Source organism: Sciurus carolinensis, chromosome 3, assembly GCF_902686445.1.
Source record: "Sciurus carolinensis chromosome 3, mSciCar1.2, whole genome shotgun sequence".
Classification (NCBI taxonomy): Eukaryota; Metazoa; Chordata; class Mammalia; order Rodentia; family Sciuridae; genus Sciurus; species Sciurus carolinensis.
The window spans coordinates 123,392,454-123,414,723 of NC_062215.1; the positions used below are offsets into that span (position 1 = coordinate 123,392,454).

The 22,270-nt window shown below is 35.3% G+C and overlaps 1 protein-coding gene across 1 annotated transcript in view; it reads right to left on the minus strand.

The window, feature by feature from the left end:
* The window catches only part of Ola1 (Obg like ATPase 1), a 166,709-nt gene that overhangs the window by 52,886 nt on the left and 91,553 nt on the right, over positions 1-22,270 (minus strand). The window contains exon 5 of the mRNA XM_047545810.1: positions 6,963-7,138. Coding sequence (XP_047401766.1) covers positions 6,963-7,138 — 176 coding nt within the window. The remainder of the gene's footprint in view (positions 1-6,962; positions 7,139-22,270) is intronic.

The window sequence follows — 22,270 nt, forward strand, 5'->3', positions numbered from 1 at the left end:
TCTATTTGCCTCAGTCTTTCCAACACTTGGTATTATCAGTCTTTTAACTTACATAAGCATGTTGTAATTCACCTTGGTCTGAATTTCTGTTGTGACCAACAGGGTATATGCTCCATTATGAGGTACTTATTCAAGTCTTTGCCTATTTTTCTATAGGGCTGTCTTCTTCTTTTTTATTGGTAGGAATTCCTTGCATACTCTGAAGAAAAGTTCTTTGCCAGATGCTGCAAATATCTCTTTTCTGTAAGGCTTACCTTTTCTCTCTCTTGTGGAAAAAGAGAAAGTGGATAGGTGGGAGTATCTGGGGAAATGTTCCCATGTACTATAACATCAGTTCTTATATATGAGTTCACTCCCTTCCTCTCAGGGCATATATAAGTTGTTGATTCTAAAGTAGTCTGGCCTCAAATGAGTATAATCTTAGTTACCTTGCCCCAAATACAATATGTTCTTCCATATTATCCTGGAACCCTTGAACAGCTTTGTACTTCCTAACTACTATCCTCAAATAAATAACAGCACCAAGTCTCATTCCTTTTTATAAAGAATACTAAACACATTGTTCAATATGGTACTAGATTCCCAGTCCTTTCCCAAAGGAACATGACTTAGTCCACAGCTTCTGCTGAGGGGATAGTCCTAATAAAGACAGTGTCCAAGTCACAGAACTAATAGACACTTGACTCTATATAGTGGTCTCCTGCAAAAGCACTGCCAAAATGGAAATTCACTGAGGCAAGGTGATGCTAGATTTCAGGAATCTGAATTAGGAAATACTGAGAGAATAAATTTGTAGACTTAAGGTGAAAAAACATACTGAAAAAAATACAGGCTAGAGTAAACACGAAGCTATAAATAACTAATTGCAAGTAAGCAAAAGTCAGGAGTTAAAAACAAAAAACAAAAAAACCACATATAAAACAGGTGATAAATTTTAGTTGCAGTGCTGGGGTGAGATATATCCCTAACCCTCATTTTCCAAATGTCGTCTTTCTAAATGGAATGTACACACACTTAAATAGATTTAAGATTAAACATTATCTTAATGCTTTGGCTTTACAAGTTGAATTGTGATCCTCCAAAAGATATGCTGAAATCCTAATCCCTAGTATACAGAACATGACTTTCTTTGGGAATCAAACAAGATGAGGCCATGGGATGCATCCTTGATCCAGTATGACTAGTGTCATTCTAGGAAGAGGGAAATTTGGATAGAAACACAGAAGGAAGACAGCTATGTGAAGACAAGGTGGAGACTACAGTTATGTCGCTACAGGCAAAGAATACTTGGGGCCACCAGAAGCCAGAAAGGCAAGGAAGGATTCCACCCATAGGTACTTGAGGCCCTGCTGGCACCTTCAAACTTCGAATCCTACAGAATTGCAAAAGATTAATTTCTTTCATTTTGCAAAACATCCACTGTTGGCACTTGTTATGGCAGTCCTAGGAAACTAATACACTTACTTGGTTGATAGAAAAATGAAATGCTTATCCCATTCCTGCTTTCTTTAATGTTTCAGTTTTACTTTGGACAGCAAATCCACTACAAAAGGTGTCGTCTGTGTCAGACCATATCAACTTTACCCTTAGGAAACATTCTCTTTTAACATTTAAAAGGAGGCTTATGTTTTATACTACAGGATAGCTAACTAAAGTTTTTCTTGCTTATTAACATAAAAATATAAATGACATCCAAATCTAGAAATTGGAAATTTTACAGTAAGAGATTTAATTGTTGAATTCCTGAAAGATTGTTCAGAAAATAAAGGAGACTCAATTAAATGAACAGGAAGAGAAGATCAGCAATATTAAAAAATAATCTGGTAAATACCTACTGAAAAAAATGACCTCTTATAACTTTCACTTTTATATCCATCACATTTTTATACTTTTAGACCATATTATGAAGAACATAGGAAACTTTTTTTTTAAAGAAACTCTCCTATAAGTAGTTGATATCATAATCATATAGGACCTTCTTCCTATAGAGAAAACTAAAGATAAATTCAAAGGAAAAAAAATATCTAACACCAATAAACTTAATTTGTGATACAAATGAACAACTAAAAATAACTAGAACGATTAGGACAAAAAAATTTAAATGTACACTGGGTAAAGAGATGTGAAACAGAGACTATTAATGTACCCTGCCCCCATCTCCATGCCATCAAAAATCCTGTACATGTTAATGGCTTCTTAAGGCAAATACCTTTAACTTTGCACTTAAATAACTTTAAGCACTGTGCTCAGGTCACATAGACATCAAGTTTCAGGGAATGAGCTCTTCTAAGAGTAACCATAACCAGTAACTGATGGAAATTGGTTGATAAGTATGTTAGCTTCCTTGTCCTTTCAGTAGAAAACTGTAAGTCAAAATGCCTACCCACAGATATCTACACTGTTTCCAGAAGTCCCCAGCAGGAATGAGCCCTAATTATCCACTGTGGCAACCTGCTCATTTACATACTTTGTATCATTTTCTTTACTACCTTAGTATCAATTCTCTTCCTGATATGTAACTCTCAGGACAGCTCCCAAAGAAATCATTTGCACTCCAATCCTTGCCTGGAGGTCTGCTTCTGAAGAAACCCAATCTAAGATACACAGACTAGATTAAAAGGAGATGAGTTATGTGTGTTCATTGGCTTTGTGTCTCAAACTGGCACAGTCCTAAGGAAAGTTCATCAGGAATTTCTTCTGGTTGTGTTTGTGGGTGTGTGTGTGTGTGTGTGTGTGTGTGTGTGTGTGTGTGTGTATGTGTATACCAGGGACTAAATCCAGGAATGCTCTGCCACTGAGCTACATTCCCAGCTCTGTTTTTTTATTGTAAGATAGGGTCTTGCCAAGTTGCCCAGGCTGGCCTTGAACTTGCAATCTTCCTGCCTTAGACTCCAGAGTGCTGGGATTACAGGTGTGTGCCACCACACCTGGCAGGAATTTTTTCTTAATCTTTACAAATTACATGGTCTCTACTTTACTTCAAGTTAGTGAAGGTAGAATTGATCCTAAAGCCTATGACTTCTAATGTCTGTATGAGCTTCATATCTCTTACCACATTACTTTTCCAAGTTCAAATAGAAACTTCAAAACACTTTCTCCAGCACAAAGACAAAATTACAGTTTGATGAATACACGTCATAAATAGCTAAAGTCAGTGTATATGATTTTAACTCTTTTCGGAGGCCATTTGAAGGAAAATACTTTTAGGGAAATACTTTCCCTAAATAAATTAACATAAAAAGAAAACATTGCAATAGTAAGAGATCAAGTAACAGAAGTATAGCAGGTAGAGTCAAAGTGCTTATCCATAGATGTTAACAGATAAGATGCTACTAACTGATTTACCACAAAGACTTCGCTGAAGTAGGGAAAGGACTCTTTTTAAGAAGTGGACCTGGAATAACAGGCTTTCCACATGGGAACAACAATGACAACAACAAAAATCAAACTGGATGACTATCTCAGCATCATTAACAACAATGACAAAATCAATTCCAGGTGAGAGGCAAAACAATAAAGGTTTCAGAAGACAAAATAGGAAATTACCTTGATGACCTTAAGTAGGAAAGATTTCTTTAGACAGAAAATACTAATCTTAAAATAAAGACCTGTTCATCAAATAATACCATAAAAAGAACAAAAAAACAAAAGCTGAAGGAGAAAATAATTGTAATCCACTTATAACAAAGGCCTAGTATTCAGAATACATAAGTAATTTTCAAAAATTAATGAGAAAAAACATTACTCCAATAGAAAAATGAGCAAAAGAGTCAGAACAATCATTTTATAAAACTAGATGACTCGGGCTGGAGTGGAAGAGCACTTACCTAGCACGTGTGAGGCACTGGGTTTGATCCTCAATACCACATAAAAATAAAGAAATAAACATACATATTGTGTTCATCTTCAACTAATTTTTTTTTTTTTTTAAGTGGCTATCTCGGGCTGGGGATATAACTCAGTTGGTAGAATGCTTGCCTCTTGTGCACAAGGCCCTGGGTTCAATCCCTAGCACCACCACCAAAAATAAAAACAAAAACAACGAAAATTGAAGTGGATGTCTCAAAGGTCCAATAAACATTTTTACGGGTGTTTAACCTTAAATAGGGAGCTGCAAGAGAGAACCACAAATACCATAACATGGCTACCAAATTGCAAAAATGAAAAAATCCGACAATACAAAGTGTTGATGTGTTGGCAACAGGAAAACTTTTTCATACAGTAGGAAAACAGTGTTATCCAAAAAGGTTATGAGATACATACACTACTGACTTCTAGATACATACCTCAGACTGTCCTTATGTATACCAGAATGTACAAAAATGTTCAATAAAATATTTGACAGCAAGGAAAATAAATGAGTTAAAGATAAATGCAGTATGAATAAATCATACAAAAATAATGTGAAATGAAAACCACACAAATATACACATCACAATTCATATAAAGTTCAAAATCAGGCAAAGCTCATTCATAGTATTTTAGATGGTATACACACTGTTGATATATAAAAAGTAAAAACAGTATTACTATAAAAACCTAAACATTGATTAGCTATGGGAGGATAAAAGAGTTAAGACTGATAAGTGATAGGAAAATGTGAGGGTACTATTTTATTTCTTGATATGCTATGCAAGGAGTTTTTTTTTTTTTAAATTAGTATTTGTTTTACAACTATATGTTAAACTATAATTATGCTATTAGTGTATGTTTTTGTATGTTATATTTTACAATTTAAAAAGAAAATGTTAAATAAAAAAGGAGGAACAAAACATTGGCTCCACAGCCACACTGATCTGCTTGAAAACTTGATGTTAATTTTAAGTGTAAAATCTTAACCAACTCATAAAGTACATTTATTAAACAGTGTGTGGTTTAAAGAAGAAACTTAATTTATTTTAAAAGTGTCCAACAGAGCCTAGTTCAATAAATAAAATAAAGGATAGTCATTCATTAAAGTATTCAATATTATAAATATTAATTCTTCTCAAATTGTTACAGATAAAATCCTATTTTTGATAAAAACTAAAAAAAATTTTATAAGCCATTTGTTTTTACCATATGTATAAATATTGAGTTTGCTATATACTATGCATTCTCAAAGGGAATAATACCTCCCCAGGTGGGGAGAAAATTGGTTCTGGGTGTTGGGAGATATATGGCCCTCAAAAACTCAACCCTATCTGCCAAAATCCTAGTTATTAGTATTAACTTTTCTCACTAGGGAGGAATTAAATTAATTAATTTTCTCAAAAGGTGGTAACAATGACAAGAAGGTTGAAAAACACTGAACTATAATTTGTTCTCAAGCAACTCAACCTAATGAGAAAAACAAAACTTTTTAGAAAAATTGGGCTGTTTTCTGTCAAGAAGAGCTTGATACTGAAAGGGAAAAATGAATAAGAAGAAGGTATTTCAATTATTCTGTAAACATAAGTCCAAGTGATGCTTTTCAAATGTTGTATTGGAATTCTAGGAAAATAGCTAAAAATGAGAAGGAGATGTTGTTACAAGCAGTAACTATACTCAACATTCTGGCTTTCTTTGATAGAAAAATCAGGAAATGGTAGCCTAAAATGTCAGAAGAGTCTGATGCTCTTTTCTTCCATTTAAGTAAAAGAACGATTGGTAAATTTACTTTTAAGTCAGTAAGATTGGTGATAGATCTGTGGATATCAGGTAGTTTCAATGAACAAAGGGGTGACCACAAACAGGACTTATTCTAATCAGAACCATGTTGGTTGGGGCAAATGAATTATTTTAATCCCAACATCTTTCTCACATTTTTCCCCCCCTATTTTAAAAGGAAGGTGGTGTGTAAATAGATGTGTGTATATATAATTTTTTGGGGTGGTGGTGGTGCAGGGTATCTAATCCAAGGTCTCATGCATATTAGCTAAGTATACTACCACACGGCTACATCCCAGTCCCAGGAATATGTTTACTCAAATTTGTAATACCCCTATTCTAAACCTTGTACAATTTTAAACCTTGTACAAATTCTTCAGACAAATCTCTATTTTCCCTTCTATACAAACAGGAAATAATCATGATGTTAAAAGTTAAAAGAAGTAAAGCAACCTGGACTTGCTCCATACTAAGGAAATCAATAACACAACACAGGTTTCCTTATCCTAAATTCAAGTGCTTTTGACCATTAGTTATTGACCATTAGTGTGCCCAAATTTAGAAGTTAATTCTGTAACTGATTTCTTCCTTAACACTGAAATTTCCCAAATTTATTAAAAATAAGTAAGGAAGGGGGAAAGATGGGACAATCACAGTTTCTAAAAATGAGAAAATTAAAACAAATCATGTATTAAATTTAATATAGAAAAATTAGAAGCATCTTCCCATAACAAAGATGCATTAAAAAGCAACAAGAGTCTATAGAAGATATTAACAAGAAAATGAACACCTAAGGCACAGCTTTTTAAATGTGAGACAATTCAATCATATTTAAATTAAAAATCTCAAAACTGATTTAAAACATTTATTACAATGTTACTAATAATATGCTAGAAAACAAACATGCTTATTAATAGTAAGGACAATAATGCATGTTTTCATTCCATAAAAGATAAAAGTCATGCCCACTTAAAGAGTGCATTCATTCGATCAATCCCTAGGAAGACCAATTCTTTCTGTAAATCACTAATTGAAATCCATGACATTCATATTTTCAGTCATTTCTAAATCTGGTGTTTTTCATCACAAAATCACATTTCATCAAATATTAATTTTCAAAGATCTATCCTGTACCCAAATTAACACTCCATATTACTAACTATGGCTTGCCAAGAACACATTACATAGTCTATCATCATGACCATTGGTTGCTCAAAAAAATGCTTATCAGTAATAACTCTATAACAATATTAGATGTTTTATGTGCTTTATTTTTTTAAATTTTTATCAAGACAAATTTTAAGTTTCTGAAGAAGCTGTAAATTTTTACTTACATATTCAGGTTTTAGTTTTTTATCTCCTCCTCTCACAGCCACCTTTTCTAGTTTATCTATAATGGGCCCAATCATTTCCTCATCTTTAAGCTGAAGTTCTTCATGTATTATTTCTATATCTCGGATGGGATCTACACTTCCTTCAACATGCGTGATATCATCATCTTCAAAAGCACCTAAAATGAATTAAAGGGAAGCAATTTAATAAACAAATAATGCAGAGGTCATTATGATTAGAGAGAGCAGAGTGGAAGATTTCTAGATGTGAGCAATAGGTTTAGTGAATAATTATTCTGAATTGTATCCAAGTAGGACATAGTATTTTTTTTCCCACTTAGTAATAGAGTACTGACAACAACACAATTCAAGAGCCTCAACATTTCAAAACTGATTGAAATAAATAAAAGTATACTCTGTACAGAGAAAAAAATTATGTTTCAGAACTATTGGCATTTCCAAGTTTGGTACATTAAAAGATACTGAATTCCAGGCATGAAAGCCTGAAGTTCTAAACCACACTATTAGGGTTTCCAAGGGAAACCAGATTTGGGAGGGGGGGCTGAAATCATCTGGCAGACCTCTTCCCTGCTTCAATCTACTTTATCACTGTGGTTCTGACGGTGATTAGATAATGAACCACTCAGACACACAATTTACACAGCAGCTAATTTCATCGGCCTGATTTGAGGGTATGGTTTTTAGGGGGCTATCAAAGAAGCAGATGAAGGTGCATTTGTCATATATGAGTGACAACCATTCACACTATCTGAACAAAATGGTGCTGGCCCTTATTAGAAACACATGCTATTATCACATATTTAAAGTGCAGTTGAAGCCATAATTTCAAATTGCCAACTGGAAACATAAGGGTAAAACAACCAGATATTACTGAAGCATGTGTACTGACTTTATGCCCTTTTGAAGACATAATGTGGCAACATAATTCAACTGGGATTTACTCAAATTACCAGATAAAGAACAGTATCACAAAAAATGAACAAATGTAAAGAAATATTATAAACAGAAAGCAATGATATATCCACAAAACAATAAATGCATTTACAGACAAATTAATCTCATTAAAATAACCAATTTGATTATACTCATAAAATAAGATGTTTTCTAACATAAGTATCATTTATTTTAGATAGAGGTATCATAGAAATGTTAAGAGTTTCCTTGAGTTTGCTAAGAGAAACACTAAATATAGTTCATACTTAGATACCAAAGACTTGGATGTTCTTAATACAGGTTACAAAGAGTTTTAAAATAGGCACAGTGGTGCATGCCTGTAATTCCAGTGACTTGGGAGGTTGAGGCAGGAGGATCACAAGATCAAGACCAGCCTCAGCAACTTAGCGAGACCATGTCAAAATAAAAAATAAAAAGGGGTAGGATGTAACTCAGTAGTAAAATGTCCCTGGATTCAATCCCCAGTACAAAGAGAGAGATAGAGATAGAGATAGAGATAGAGATAGAGACAATATATAATTTCCCAGAATTAAAAATAATGAAGTAGTTTGTATCCTAATGTGGATTATTCAGTAATAATAAGTATATTATTGGAATTAAAATATAAGTATTTAAAGTAATATTTAGGCGATCCAAGATGGCGGCCTAGAGGGAGACTGCACCTCCGGTCGCTCCAGAACCCAGGAGTTAAGAAGGGGAGGCATTGAGAGACTCGGACTGAAGTGGAGCCACGGGTGAGTCTGCCCACTGGGTAAAGCTCGGCCCGGGTGGCAGGCCCAGATAGAGGTGGCTTATCGGAGCCGGGCAGGGCAGCTAGAGTCATCCACAGGCAGTCCTGCGCACTCCGGCGGTGGGCCCCGCCCACACAGCCAGCTTCTCCAGGTTCTCGGAACGGAACTGGCCCGCTAGCGAGAGCCTGTCTGAACAGAGCACGCTCCGAGTCCCGGAGCCCCTGCAGTGCAGTGTACTCCTGCAAAGAACCAGCGGAGAGCCTCGATCTGCAGTCAGCCTCAGGGATAAGGGCAGGGCAGCCGGAGACCTCTTCAGGCGGCTCTGCCCACTCCGGCTGTGGGCTCTCTTCACGGGGCGATCCAAGATGGCGGCCTAGAGGGAGACTGCACCTCCGGTCGCTCCACAACCCAGGAGTTAAGAAGGGGAGGCATTGAGAGACTCGAACTGAAGTGGAGCCACGGGTGAGTCTGCCCACTGGGTAAAGCTCAGCCCGGGTGGCAGGCCCAGATAGAGGTGGCTTAGCAGAGCCGGGCAGGGCAGCTTGAGTCTTCCCAAGGTAGTCTTCCACACTCCGGCAGTGGGCTCTTCCCACACGGCCAGCTGCACGGTGCAGGCCCACAGTGAGAGCATTTCCGCACAGAGCCAGTTCCAAAACGTGGAACCAGTAGGGGGCTAGGGGCAGTATTCTTCGAATGAGCTGCTTTATCAGATTCCTCCAAGACATCAGGCTACTGAAGGCTGGGAGGTGATACACTGGAAATCTACTGGGACACTATAAGCCAATAGTGGAAAACTGCAATATCTCAGGGTCCCACTGACAACTGACCATTATGAGAAAACAAGGGAAGAAAATGTCCCAAACAAACCTAGATACTACATCAATAAAACCCAATGACAGCAGAGCAGAAGAAATGTCAGAAAGGGAGTTCAGAATGTACGTAATTAAAACGATCAGGGAAGCTAATGAGGAGATGAAAGAGCAAATGCAGGCATTGAAGGAGGAGATGAAAGAGCAAATGCAGGCATTAAATGATCGCACCAATCAACAGTTAAAAGACCAAATACGGGAAGCAAGAGATCATTTCAATAAAGAGTTAGAGATACTGAAAAAAAACCAAACTGAAATCCTTGAAATGAAGGAAACAATAAACCAAGTTAAAAACTCCATAGAAAGCATAACCAATAGGATAGAACACCTGGAAGACAGAACCTCAGACATTGAAGACAAAATATTTAACCTTGAAAACAAAGTGGAACAAACAGAGAAGATGGTAAGAAATCATGAACAGAATCTCCAAGAACTATGGGATATCATGAAAAGGCCAAATTTGAGAATTATTGGGATTGAGGAAGGCTTAGAGAAACAAACCAAAGGAATGAACAATCTATTCAATGAAATAATAACAGAAAATTTCCCAAATCTGAAGAACGAAATGGAAAACCAAGTACAAGAGGCTTATAGAACTCCAAACATACAAAATTACAACAGACCCACACCAAGGCACATTATTATGAAAATACCTAACATACAAAATAAAGACAGAATTTTAAAGGCCGCGAGAGAAAAGAATCAAATTACATTCAGAGGGAAACCAATAAGAATATCAGCAGATTTTTCAATCCAGACCCTAAAAGCTAGAAGGGCCTGGAACAACATATACCAAGCCCTGAAAGAAAATGGATGCCAACCAAGAATCTTATACCCAGCAAAACTTACCTTCAAATTTGACGATGAAATAAGATCCTTCCATGATAAACAAAAGCTAAAGGAATTTACAAAAAGAAAGCCAGCATTACAGAACATTCTCAGCAAAATATTCCATGAGGAAGAGATGAAAAACAACGATGCAAATCAGCAACAGGAGGCGCTAGCCTAAAGGAATAGCCAAATAAAGGAGAAACCGAATCATGTCAAAAACAAATATGAGTCAATTGACTGGGAATACAAATCATATCACAATAATAACCCTGAATGTTAATGGCCTGAATTCATCAATCAAAAGACACAGACTGGCAGATTGGATTAAAAAGAAAAATCCAACAATATGCTGCCTGCAAGAGACACATCTCATAGAAAGAGACACCCATAGACTAAAGGTGAAAGGATGGGGAAAAACATACCATGCACACGGACACAGCAAAAAAGCTGGAGTATCCATCCTCATCTCAGATAATGTGGACTTCAAACCAAAACTAGTCAGAAGGGATAAAGAAGGACACTACATGCTGCTTAAGGGAAGCATAAATCAGCAAGACATAACAATCATAAATATCTATGCCCCGAACATTGGCTCATCCACGTACGTCAAACAAATCCTTCTCAATTCCAGAAATCAAATAGACCACAACACAATAATACTAGGCGATTTTAACACACCTCTCTCACCACTGGATAGATCGTCCAAACAAAATTGAATAAAGAAACTATAGATCTCAACAACACAACCAGCAATTTAGACTTAACGGACATATATAGAATATACCATCCAACAAAGAACGAATACACTTTCTTCTCAGCAGCACATGGATCCTTCTCTAAAATAGACCATATTTTATGCCACAAAGCTACTGTTAGTAAATACAAGAAGATAGAGATACTACCTTGTACTCTATCAGATCATAATGGATTGAAATTAGAAATAAATGACAGAATAAAAAACAGAAACTTCTGCAATACCTGGAGACTAAATAATACACTATTATATGATGAATGGATAACAGAAGACATCAGGAGGGAAATTAAAAAATTCTTAGAAGTAAACGAGAACAAAGACACATCATATCAAAATCTCTGGGACACTATGAAAGCAGTACTTAGAGGAAGATTTATTTCATGGGGTGCATTCAAAAAAAGAAGTAGAAATCAACAAATAAACGAGTTAACACTACAGCTCAAAGCGCTAGAAAAAGAAGAGCAGACCAATACCAAAAGTAGTAGAAGACAGGAAATAGTTAAAATCAGAGCCGAAATCAACGAAATCGAAACAAAAGAAACAATCGGAAAAATTAATAAAATAAATAGTTGGTTCTTTGAAAAAATAAATAAAATTGATAAACCCTTAGCCACACTAACAAAGAGAAAAAGGGAGAAAACTCAAATTACTAAAATTCGGAATGAACAAGGAAACATCACAACAGACACGAATGAAATACAAAACATAATTAGAAGCTATTTCGAAAATCTATACTCCAACAAAACAGAAAACCTTGAAGACATCAACAAATTTCTAGAGACATATGAACTACCTAAACTGAACGAGGAGGACATACACAACTTAAATAAACCAATTTCAAGCAATGAAATAGAAGAGGTCATCAAAAGCCTACCAACAAAGAAAAGTCCAGGACCAGATGGGTTCTCAGCCGAGTTCTATAAAACCTTTAAAGAAGAGCTCATTCCAATACTCCTCAAACTATTCCATGAAATAGAAGAGGAGGGAACCCTACCAAACTCGTTCTATGAAGCCAATATCACCCTGATACCTAAACCAGACAGAGACACATCAAGGAAAGAAAATTTCAGACCAATATCCTTAATGAACATCGATGCAAAAATTCTCAACAAAATTTTAGCAAATCGCATACAAATATATATTAAAAAGATAGTGCACCACGATCAAGTGGGTTTTATCCCAGGGATGCAAGGTTGGTTCAACATTCAGAAATCAATAAATGTCATTCACCATATCAACAGACTTAAAGTTAAGAATCACATGATTATTTCAATAGATGCAGAAAAAGCATTTGATAAAATACAGCATCCCTTCATGCTCAAAACACTAGAAAAAATTGGGGTAATGGGAACATTCCTAAACATTATAAAGGCCATCTACGCTAAGCCCATGGCTAATATCATTCTAAATGGTGAAAAACTGAAAGCGTTCCCCCTAAAAACTGGAACAAGGCAGGGATGCCCTCTTTCACCGCTTCTATTCAACATCGTCCTTGAGACTCTAGCCAGAGCAATCAGACAAACCAAAGAAATTAAAGGGATACGAATAGGAAAAGAAGAACTCAAACTATCCCTGTTCGCTGATGACATGATTATATATTTAGAGGAACCTGGAAATTCCACCAGAAAACTTTTAGAACTCATAAGTGAATTCAGTAAAGTAGCAGGTTACAAGATCAATGCTCATAAATCCAATGCATTTTTATACATAAGTGATGAATCTTCAGAAAGAGAAATTAGGAAAACTACTCCATTCACAATAGCATCGAAAAAAATAAAATACTTGGGAATCAATCTCACAAAAGAGGTGAAAGACCTCTACAATGAGAACTACAGAACACTAAAGAAAGAAATTAAAGAAAACCTTAGAAGATGGAAAGATCTCCCATGTTCCTGGATAGGCAGAATTAATATCGTCAAAATGGCTATACTACCTAAAGTTCTATACAGATTCAATGCAATTCCAATTAAAATCCCAATGATGTACCTCGCAGAAATAGAGCAAGCAATTATGAAATTCATCTGGAAGAATAAAAAACCTAGAATAGCTAAAGCAATCCTCAGTAGCAAGAGCGAAGCAGGGGGTATTGCAATACCAGATCTTCAACTCTACTACAAAGCAATAGTAACAAAAACGGCATGGTATTGGTACCAAAATAGACAGGTAGATCAATGGTACAGAATAGAGGACATGGACACAAACCCAAATAAATACAATTTTCTCATACTAGACAAAGGTTCCAACAATATGCAATGGAGAAAAGATAGCCTCTTCAACAAATGGTGCTGGGAAAACTGGAAAACTATATGCAATAGAATGAAACTAAACCCCTATCTCTCACCCTACACAAAACTCAACTCAAAATGGATCAAGGACCTCGGAATCAGACCAGAGACCCTGCATCTTATAGAAGAAAAAGTAGGTCCAAATCTTCAACTTGTTGGCTCAGGATCAGATTTCCTTAACAGGACTCCCATAGCACAAGAAATAAAAGCAAGAATCAACAACTGGGATAGATTCAAACTAAAAAGCTTTCTCTCAGCAAAGGAAACTATCAGAAATGTGAAGAGAGAGCCTACAGAGTGGGAGAATATCTTTGCCAACCATACCTCAGATAGAGCGCTAATTTCCAGAATCTATAAAGAACTCAAAAAACTCTACACGAAGAATACAAATAATCCAATCAACAAATGGGCTAAGGAAATGAACAGACACTTCACAGAAGAAGATGTACAAGTAATCACCAGATATATGAAAAAATGTTCAACATCCCTAGTAATAAGGGAAATGCAAATCAAAACTACCCTAAGATTTCATCTCACCCCAATTAGAATGGCGATTATCAAGAATACAAGCAACAATAGGTGTTGGCGAGGATGTGGTGAAAAAGGAACACTCATACATTGCTGGTGGGGTTGCAAATTAGTGCAACCACTCTGGAAAGCAGTGTGGAGATTCCTCAGAAAGCTTGGAATGGAAACACCATTTGACCCAGCTATCCCACTCCTTGGCCTATACCCAAAGGACTTAAAATCAGCATACTACAGAGATACAGCCACATCAATGTTCATTGCTGCTCAATTCACCATAGCCAGATTGTGGAACCAACCTAGATGTCCTTCAGTTGATGAATGGATAAAGAAACTGTGGCATATTTATACAATGGAATATTACTCCGCAATGAAGAATGATAAAATTATGGCATTTGTAGGCAAATGGTCGAAATTGGAGAATATCATGCTAAGTGAGATAAGCCAATCTCAAAAAACTAAAGGACGAATGATCTCGCTGATAAGCGGATGAGGACATATAATGGGGGGTGGGAGGGGCTAGCATTAGGTTTAGGGTTAGGTTTAGAGTTAGGCTAAGGAGAGCAGTAAGAATGAAGGAAAGAAGGACTGTGTAGAGGGAAAAGAGGGGTGGGAGGGGTGGGAGGGGTGGGAGGGGTGGGGGGGAGGGGAAAAATATAATAAACATCATTACCCTATGTAAACGTAAAAAAAAAAAAAAAAAAAAAAAAAGTAATATTTAAGTACTTTTGGCATACAACTATCGCCTTGTTATGTCAAATTCATATAAACAAAATTAGTAAGAAATAATGAGGTATACTATATTTTACTACTACTAAGTACAATACACAGACCTCCCCCCAAAGAATATTATTTATTTCTTGTGATGATTTGAGACATCTTACACAAATGACACAATAAAAAATAAAAATTAGCTTCCTGGCAATCTGAGCAACACATATATCCTGGTCAGTTATAGAAATAACTAAGTTTTCCAAGACACTCAGAATGAAAACTATCCAAATAATTATCTTTATATAGGGCCCAATGACTGACTACAGTGATGACTTCAACAACATTTCTTAGCAGTGCCTTAGCAGATTTAAAATGGCAATTTCTTAATTACAACCCTCAATTTTAACCAACTGAGTAACAGAGAAGAATTGAGTGACTGTGATTCTTTTGGAAGCCATAGGTAATACGTTTATTCAAACTTCTTTGTCATAGTTGTGTCTCACTTTTAACTTTTTATAATGAACATGCATTATTTTTTACAAAAACAAATCATTCTTTTCTAATTACAAGAAACAGCTTAATTTTTAGAATAATCTTTACAAATTTTAGTTAAAACCTTGGCTTTGCAGTAACTTGCTACAAGGAGAAAACCATTATTACCATGAACATTATTTTGTGACTAATCATTCCCATATATGTAAAATGGATGACTGAAAATAATATTAACTAGAGTAAACCTTCATTTTTCAAATGATTGTTAGCAAATTACCCATAAACTAGGCTTAAATTGGATTCCATCACAAAGAGTTCTTATCCAGGAATCTTACCATGTTTCCTTGAGAAGTATGTCCTCTTTTTAAACCACCTTGACTTCACTCACATTTCCTAGCTTTCCTCTTTGCTACCTGGCAGATGAGCTAGTCTTTCTCATTTCGTAGGAAAAATTCATATCATTTATAGAGAACCAAACCTCCTTTCTGTTTTTACTCAACCTTTTCTTCTTCTCAGCAATAAAATGGAAAACACTTATTATTATTCCTGGTCAATCTCTCCACCATTTCTGTTCTGGATCCTATTCCTTCCCACAGAAGCAACTCTGTAAATCAAATGTTTCTTACATTTCCTGAGACCTCAATCTATTATGCTTCTTTTTTCTATATTTGTATCATCTCCATTTTCATTAAAACTTTTCCAACTACATTTAAGTAGCTTACGATTCTACATTAAATCAATCATGTCAGTCACCCCTGGACATTAAGTCCCACTCCAGGAATTGTTTTCTTTCCTCTGGTTTAGAGCCAAACTATCTGAAAAGCTGTCTATTTCTTTACTTTTCTTTATTTCTCTCTATTTCTTTACTTTCTATTTATAACTCAACAGGCTGTAGTCTGGCATTTGCCTCTACTTTGCTATCAGAAAAAAAAATTTCAGAAAGGACCCCAAGCTTACTAAATACTAAATCAAACAGCTATTCTTCAGGAATTGACTGTTCAGTATCATCTAACATCAGAGCTTTGAAAAGTCTCTTTCATTGCTTCTTTTTAACCATATTCTCCTGATTTTCTGCTATTTTCTCTAACCATTTCTTCTCAGGTTATTCTTTTTTCTATTTTTGCAATGCTAGGGTTGAACCCAGGAATTTATGTATGTTTAGCAAGCACTCTACCACAGAGTTACAATCCCAGTCCCTAGGTCATTTCTTTTCTTGCTGTACTTCCCCATAAATGTTGACATCTCTCAACTCTGTTCTCTTAACCCTCTTTTACACACTCACTAACAGAATCTTCCACAGCCAGAATTTTTCTGTGTCTCCACTATATTTTGAGGCAACAACAAATAAAACGAAACCAAAAGAATTTTGTTATATAAATCATTTCTAATAAAAATTTATTCACTAAATGAAAAAATGTAAAATATCAATGTTTATACTAAAGTTGTAAGTCAAATGATGAATTGTCTATTTTCAATTATTACAAATGACTGAAAATTGATCAATTTATTCAATTCACTCACAGCCTGTTTTATTCCATAAAGCTCATCAGTTTTATATTTATCTATATCTATACCTATATCTAACTCTCTCTCTCTATATATGTATATATCAGAAATAAAATATATATTTTGGAAATTCAAGACGTCAGAAAACAAACTGCTATATCATTTCATACATTTAGTTGTATTCCGTTTTCAGAGAAAACATCCATATACCTGGATAACTGACATAAATTGTAAAACACCTAGTGTATCGAAGCGTATAAACTTTACAGCAATATTTTATAAACCATCTGTCATAGAAACTCTAATATGCTAAATAGCATGTCTAGAGTTTTTCTGGCAAGTAAGAGGATATGGGGTCAAGATGGACCTATTTGACTTTTTTTTCCCCCCTGTCCTCTACCACTATATAATGCACAGATAAAGAATTGTTTGTTATCAAATCAAAGTAGACAAGTAGACCAATGGTACAAAATAGAAGACACAGAGATAAACCCCTATAAATATGGTTATCTCATACTAGACAAAAGTACCAAAAATATACATTGGAGAAAAGACAGCCTGAGAAAACTGGAAATCCATATGTAACAAAATGAAATTAAACTTCTATCTCTCACCCTGCACAAAAATCAACTCAAAGTGGATCAAAGACTTAGGCACTAAACAGAAACTCTGCACCTAATAGAAGAAAAAGTAGGCCCAAATTTTCATCATGTCAGCTTAGGACCTGACTTCTGAACAAGACTCCTAAAGTGCAAGAAGTAAAATCAAGAATTAATAAATGGATGGATTCAAACTAAAAAGTTTCTTCTTAGCAAAGGAAACTATCAATAACATAAAGAGAGCCTACAGAATGAGAAAAAATCTTTACTACCCCCACCTTAGATAGAGCACTAACCTCCAGGATATATAAAGAAAAAACTTAACGCCAAAAAAACAAATAACCTACTCAATAAATGGGCCAAGGAACTGAACAGACACTGCACAGAAGAAATACAATTGACCAACAAACATGAAAAAATGTTCATCATTTCTTGTAATTAGAGAAATGCAAATCAAAACTACTCTAGGGCTGCGGATATAGCTCAGTTGGTAGAGTGCTTGCCTCCAAAGCACAAGGCCTTGGGTTCAATTTCCCAGCATTGCAAAAAAAAAAAAAACCCAAAAAACAAAAAAAACAAGCAAACAAACAAAAAAACTACTCAGATTTCATTCCACTCCAGTCAGAATGGCAATTATCAAGAATATAAGTAATAATAAGCGCTGGTGAGGATGTGGGGAAAAAGGTACACTCATATATTGCTGGTGGGACTGCAGATTGGTGAAAGCACTTTGGAAAACAGTATGGAGATTCCTAAGAAAACCTGAAATGGAAATGCCATTTAACCCCGGTATTCCACTTTTCTTGGTTTATACCCAAAGGACTTAAAATCAGCATACTATAGTGATGCAGCCACATCAATGTTTACAGCAGCTCAATTCACAATAGCAAAACTATGGTACCAACTTAGATGCCCTTCAACAGATGAATGGATAAAGAAAATGTGGTACATATACACAATGGAGTATTACTCAGTCCTAAAGAAGAATGAAATTATGGCATTTGCAGGTAAATGAATGGAACTGGAGAATATCATGCTAAGTGAAATAAGCTCAATCCCAAAAAATAAAGGCAGAATGTCTTTTCTGATAAGCAGATGCTGATCCATAGAGGGGGGTGGGTAGGGAAGAATATAGGAGCTTTGGATTATGCAGAGGGGAATGAGGGGAGGAGTGGGTGGGGTGGTGGGGATGGGAAGGATGGTAGAATGAGGCAGTCATTATTAGCCCATATACATTATAAAAAATTTAAAAAATAAATAAAAACAAAAAAAGAACTCTGTTATATAAACTGCCAGGTTCTCAACACATATACAAACCACAATATTAATTAATATTAATTAACTCAGCAATGCCTTGCTAAATTTAAGTTTCCTCAGTGAAGAAACTTCCCTTGTGTGCTAAGTCTGTGAGGATCAAAACAAAGATCAAAACAATAGGATTCTGGTCTTAGTAAAAATATAACCTAGATGGGAAAACAAACTAAACTATTAAAAAAGGAGAGCAAAACTCACTCAAGGACCTTAAATATAAGTAATAATAGGTAAACAGCAAAACCTTTAAAAATAGAGAAAGTTAATATAGCTAAAGAAGGACATGACAAGGGACTAGGGTTGTGGCTCAGTGGTAGAGCACTTACCTAGCATGTGTGAGGCACTGGGTTTGATTCTCAGCACCACATACAAATAAAGAAAGGTTCATCAACAATTAATGAAAATATTTTTTAAAAAAAGAAGGACATGACAAGTAACAGTAAAGCACTGGACAAGAAATAAAAGGTTGAAATGAACTTACTAATTATAGTGAGAAATTGTATTGGAGAGAAGTAAAAGATAAAAAGTCATAGGGCTGGGGAGACAGCTCAGTTGGTAGAGTACAAAGCCCTGGGTTCAATCCCCAGCACCGCAAAAAAAAGAAAAAAAAAAAAAAAAAAAGTCATTACATCAAATATGGGTGGAAGACAGGAAGTTCAGATATCAGGGTTAAGTCTGAATCTCATCTGATAGTAGGGAGTCAACAACAGTTCTTATATTAGTAGTGAATGGAAAGCAACATTTTTAAAAGGTCAGAAATAGGGAACTAGATCAAAGGGAATTGCTGTACTCCAAACAGGATGAGAAGAATTGCACTAGGATATTGATAGGAGGCATGAAGACAGGATAAATAGACAACTAAATAAAGAAAACAATGTTACCTAGATTAAAAACAATAAGGGGGGGATGAGGGGAGAGAGAAAGGGGGAAAGGGAGAAAGATCACCATAAGATTTCAAGCAAAGGTCTTTATTTTCATTATTGTAAAGTCAATGCATGTAAAATTAAAAGTCCAAACCAGGTATGAAACCAAAAGGTGTTATTTAAGCAAAGTGCAGACTCTAAAAAAGAGAAAAAAATATAACACAAATATGTATCTTAAATCAGTACCAGGATATCCTGTATGCTACATTATTTCACATTACTTTCCAGTTTGTCCTGTGTAGTAAATAGTAAATGTTGTGAGTATCTATGCTCTAATCAAGAGTTCCATCAAAATCAGTAAGAGGCTTGGGGCCACATTTCTAAACTAGAAGACAAATTATTAAATATTAAAAATCAAGGACATTCTTCTAAAACTAAACAAAACAAAACTAGAATTTTTTCGAATTTCTAGTCCACTCTTCAATGCAAAGTCCCATCTTACGATGGAACTCTGGTTCCCAACTCCTATATAATAGTGTGTGTGTGTTTGTGTGTGTGTGCGCGTGGTGGGGGGTGGGTCACTATGGTTGCCCAGGCTGGTCTCAATCTCTTGGACTCAAGGGATCCTCCCAGGTTAGACTCCTGAATAGCTGAAACTATAGGTACGTGCCACCATGCCCAGCAGCTTATCAATATTTAAAGAGAAGGGAGATTTTTTGTTTTTTTGTTTTTTGTGCTAGGATCATACCCAAAGCCTCTAGTATACTGGCCACACTTGCATCAGCAATTTATTTAACATCTACAGTGTTATTCATAAACACTGAAAAATGCAAATAGTTTATTTTTCATAAATGAATGACATATTATTGCAGGAGAGGAAAAGAGATTTAAAGGGGGAATGAAAGATATTTATTGTACATTCCACATGCTCTGATTCAGAAGTATAGTTTATGCCCCAATTTACGGGTGCACTTCAAAACTCTAGTCTTAATCAAGATAAACTATGTGTCATCTTGACAAAAAAAGCAAAAATTCTTGTTCATTATTTTCTCCAAATTTAAACTAAAATCAACATGTTTTTAAGCAATTTAAAAAACTGGGGTAAGAAGGATGAGATAAAGTGGGGGGAAAAAAGAAGCAGGCATAAAGACATTAAAAAAATGTTAAAATTGGAACATACCCATGTAGTGACAAGCAAAAAAGCCTTTTAGTTATGACTGACATCATTTAACCGACAAGAAGCAACACTTTACAATATTATACAATATAATTCTTTTAAATGTACAGAACACCAGAAACTTCTGCCTAACAGTTACTGGTATTATACTTATATTGTACATAATTAGACATCCGTACCATTAAGGAATCCTTAAACTCACTTAAAAGTTATGAATTATAACCTAGAGTCAACACCTGTACTTAATTATATTCAATTGCTCAAGGGTTTTACATTTTTAGTTGCTGCAACATATCAACTCTTTCCAAAGAAGTAGGCAGAAAAGAAGTACCTTAATGAGAACTAGCATTCATTTCTCAACAAGGTTTTCACTTCTTATTCTATATTACATGATAGATACTTTAAATGTGTAAAAGGCAAATTTAATCAATGATATTTTGAATTACTACTTGAGATTCTGCCCTACTTCCAATATTGACCCAGTTGCTTTTGCTATATTTACCCTTCTTGATAACTATCTTACTAATTTCTTAATGATCATTTGGTTTTCTGCCAGTAGAAAATCCTTGTATAATCTGGCCTGTGCCTTTTTCAGTCTTACTATCTACCACCCACTGTCCACAAATCCTTAAGCCAAATTCTCATTAAGCCCTGAAAATTCCTTGTGTGTAACTATTATTGTATTATTGTCCATTCCAATTTTAAAGATATATATTTTTTCTATTGTAAATTATATCCATCCTTAAAATGCATAAGTTAACATCCCTCCAACTACAAAGTAATTCTGGAGAAGTTCAGATCTCTGCCATCCCTGACTTGTAGAAGAGCTGTAGAAACTTCTTTAGAATAAATTACAGTAAAAATGATGGTTATTAAATATATTGTCATAACTGTGACTTCTGGATTAAATAAATTAACCTAAAAATGGTTTCTGAGAAAGTCCACTTTTTTACCTTTCTAAGGAGTAATGTAAGGAAGAAAAAAGGCAAAGAGAGATATTAACAAAAACTATAAAGATTCTTTACTACCAGTACTGTTAGCAATGAGTAAAAGGGTCAAATAAAGTTGTAGTCATTCAAGAAACAGACTAAAAAGCAAATCAGAACTTTAACTTTTCTAATGTTGATGTCCATAGTACCCTCACTGTCAATTTAAGTCAGAGCTTCTGGTTTTTAACTTCCATGCTGTTACTCATCCTTCTGATGGGAATATTCTTCTTCTCCACTTCTACCTTCAAAAACTTGCACATACAGTATGTACAGACTATACAGTATGTATAGTCTCTTTCACAGCCTTAATTGTCACCAAAATGACATCTCCATGACAATACCTTCTCTGACCATACCCTGTATTTGAATTGCTACAATAATCTGTCTAATCTATTTATTTGACTTGTACCAAATACATCGAGTATTAGAACAGGTGATTCTATTCCTAGTTACCTAAACTCTAGGATTGTTTTAAATGTCCCCTCCCCACCAGTGCTGGGGATTGAACCCAGGGCCATCCTAAATGCCTTTCTAGTTCCCATCAATACCTTGAATCAGAGTGGATACACAATTGGGAATAAAATAATGAATAAAGGAACCAATAAGTGAATGAATTCTCCAAGCATTTACTAGCACTTAGAAGTTTTTTAAAAAAACTGTTATAAGAGGATCTATAGAGTCTAGGTGAAG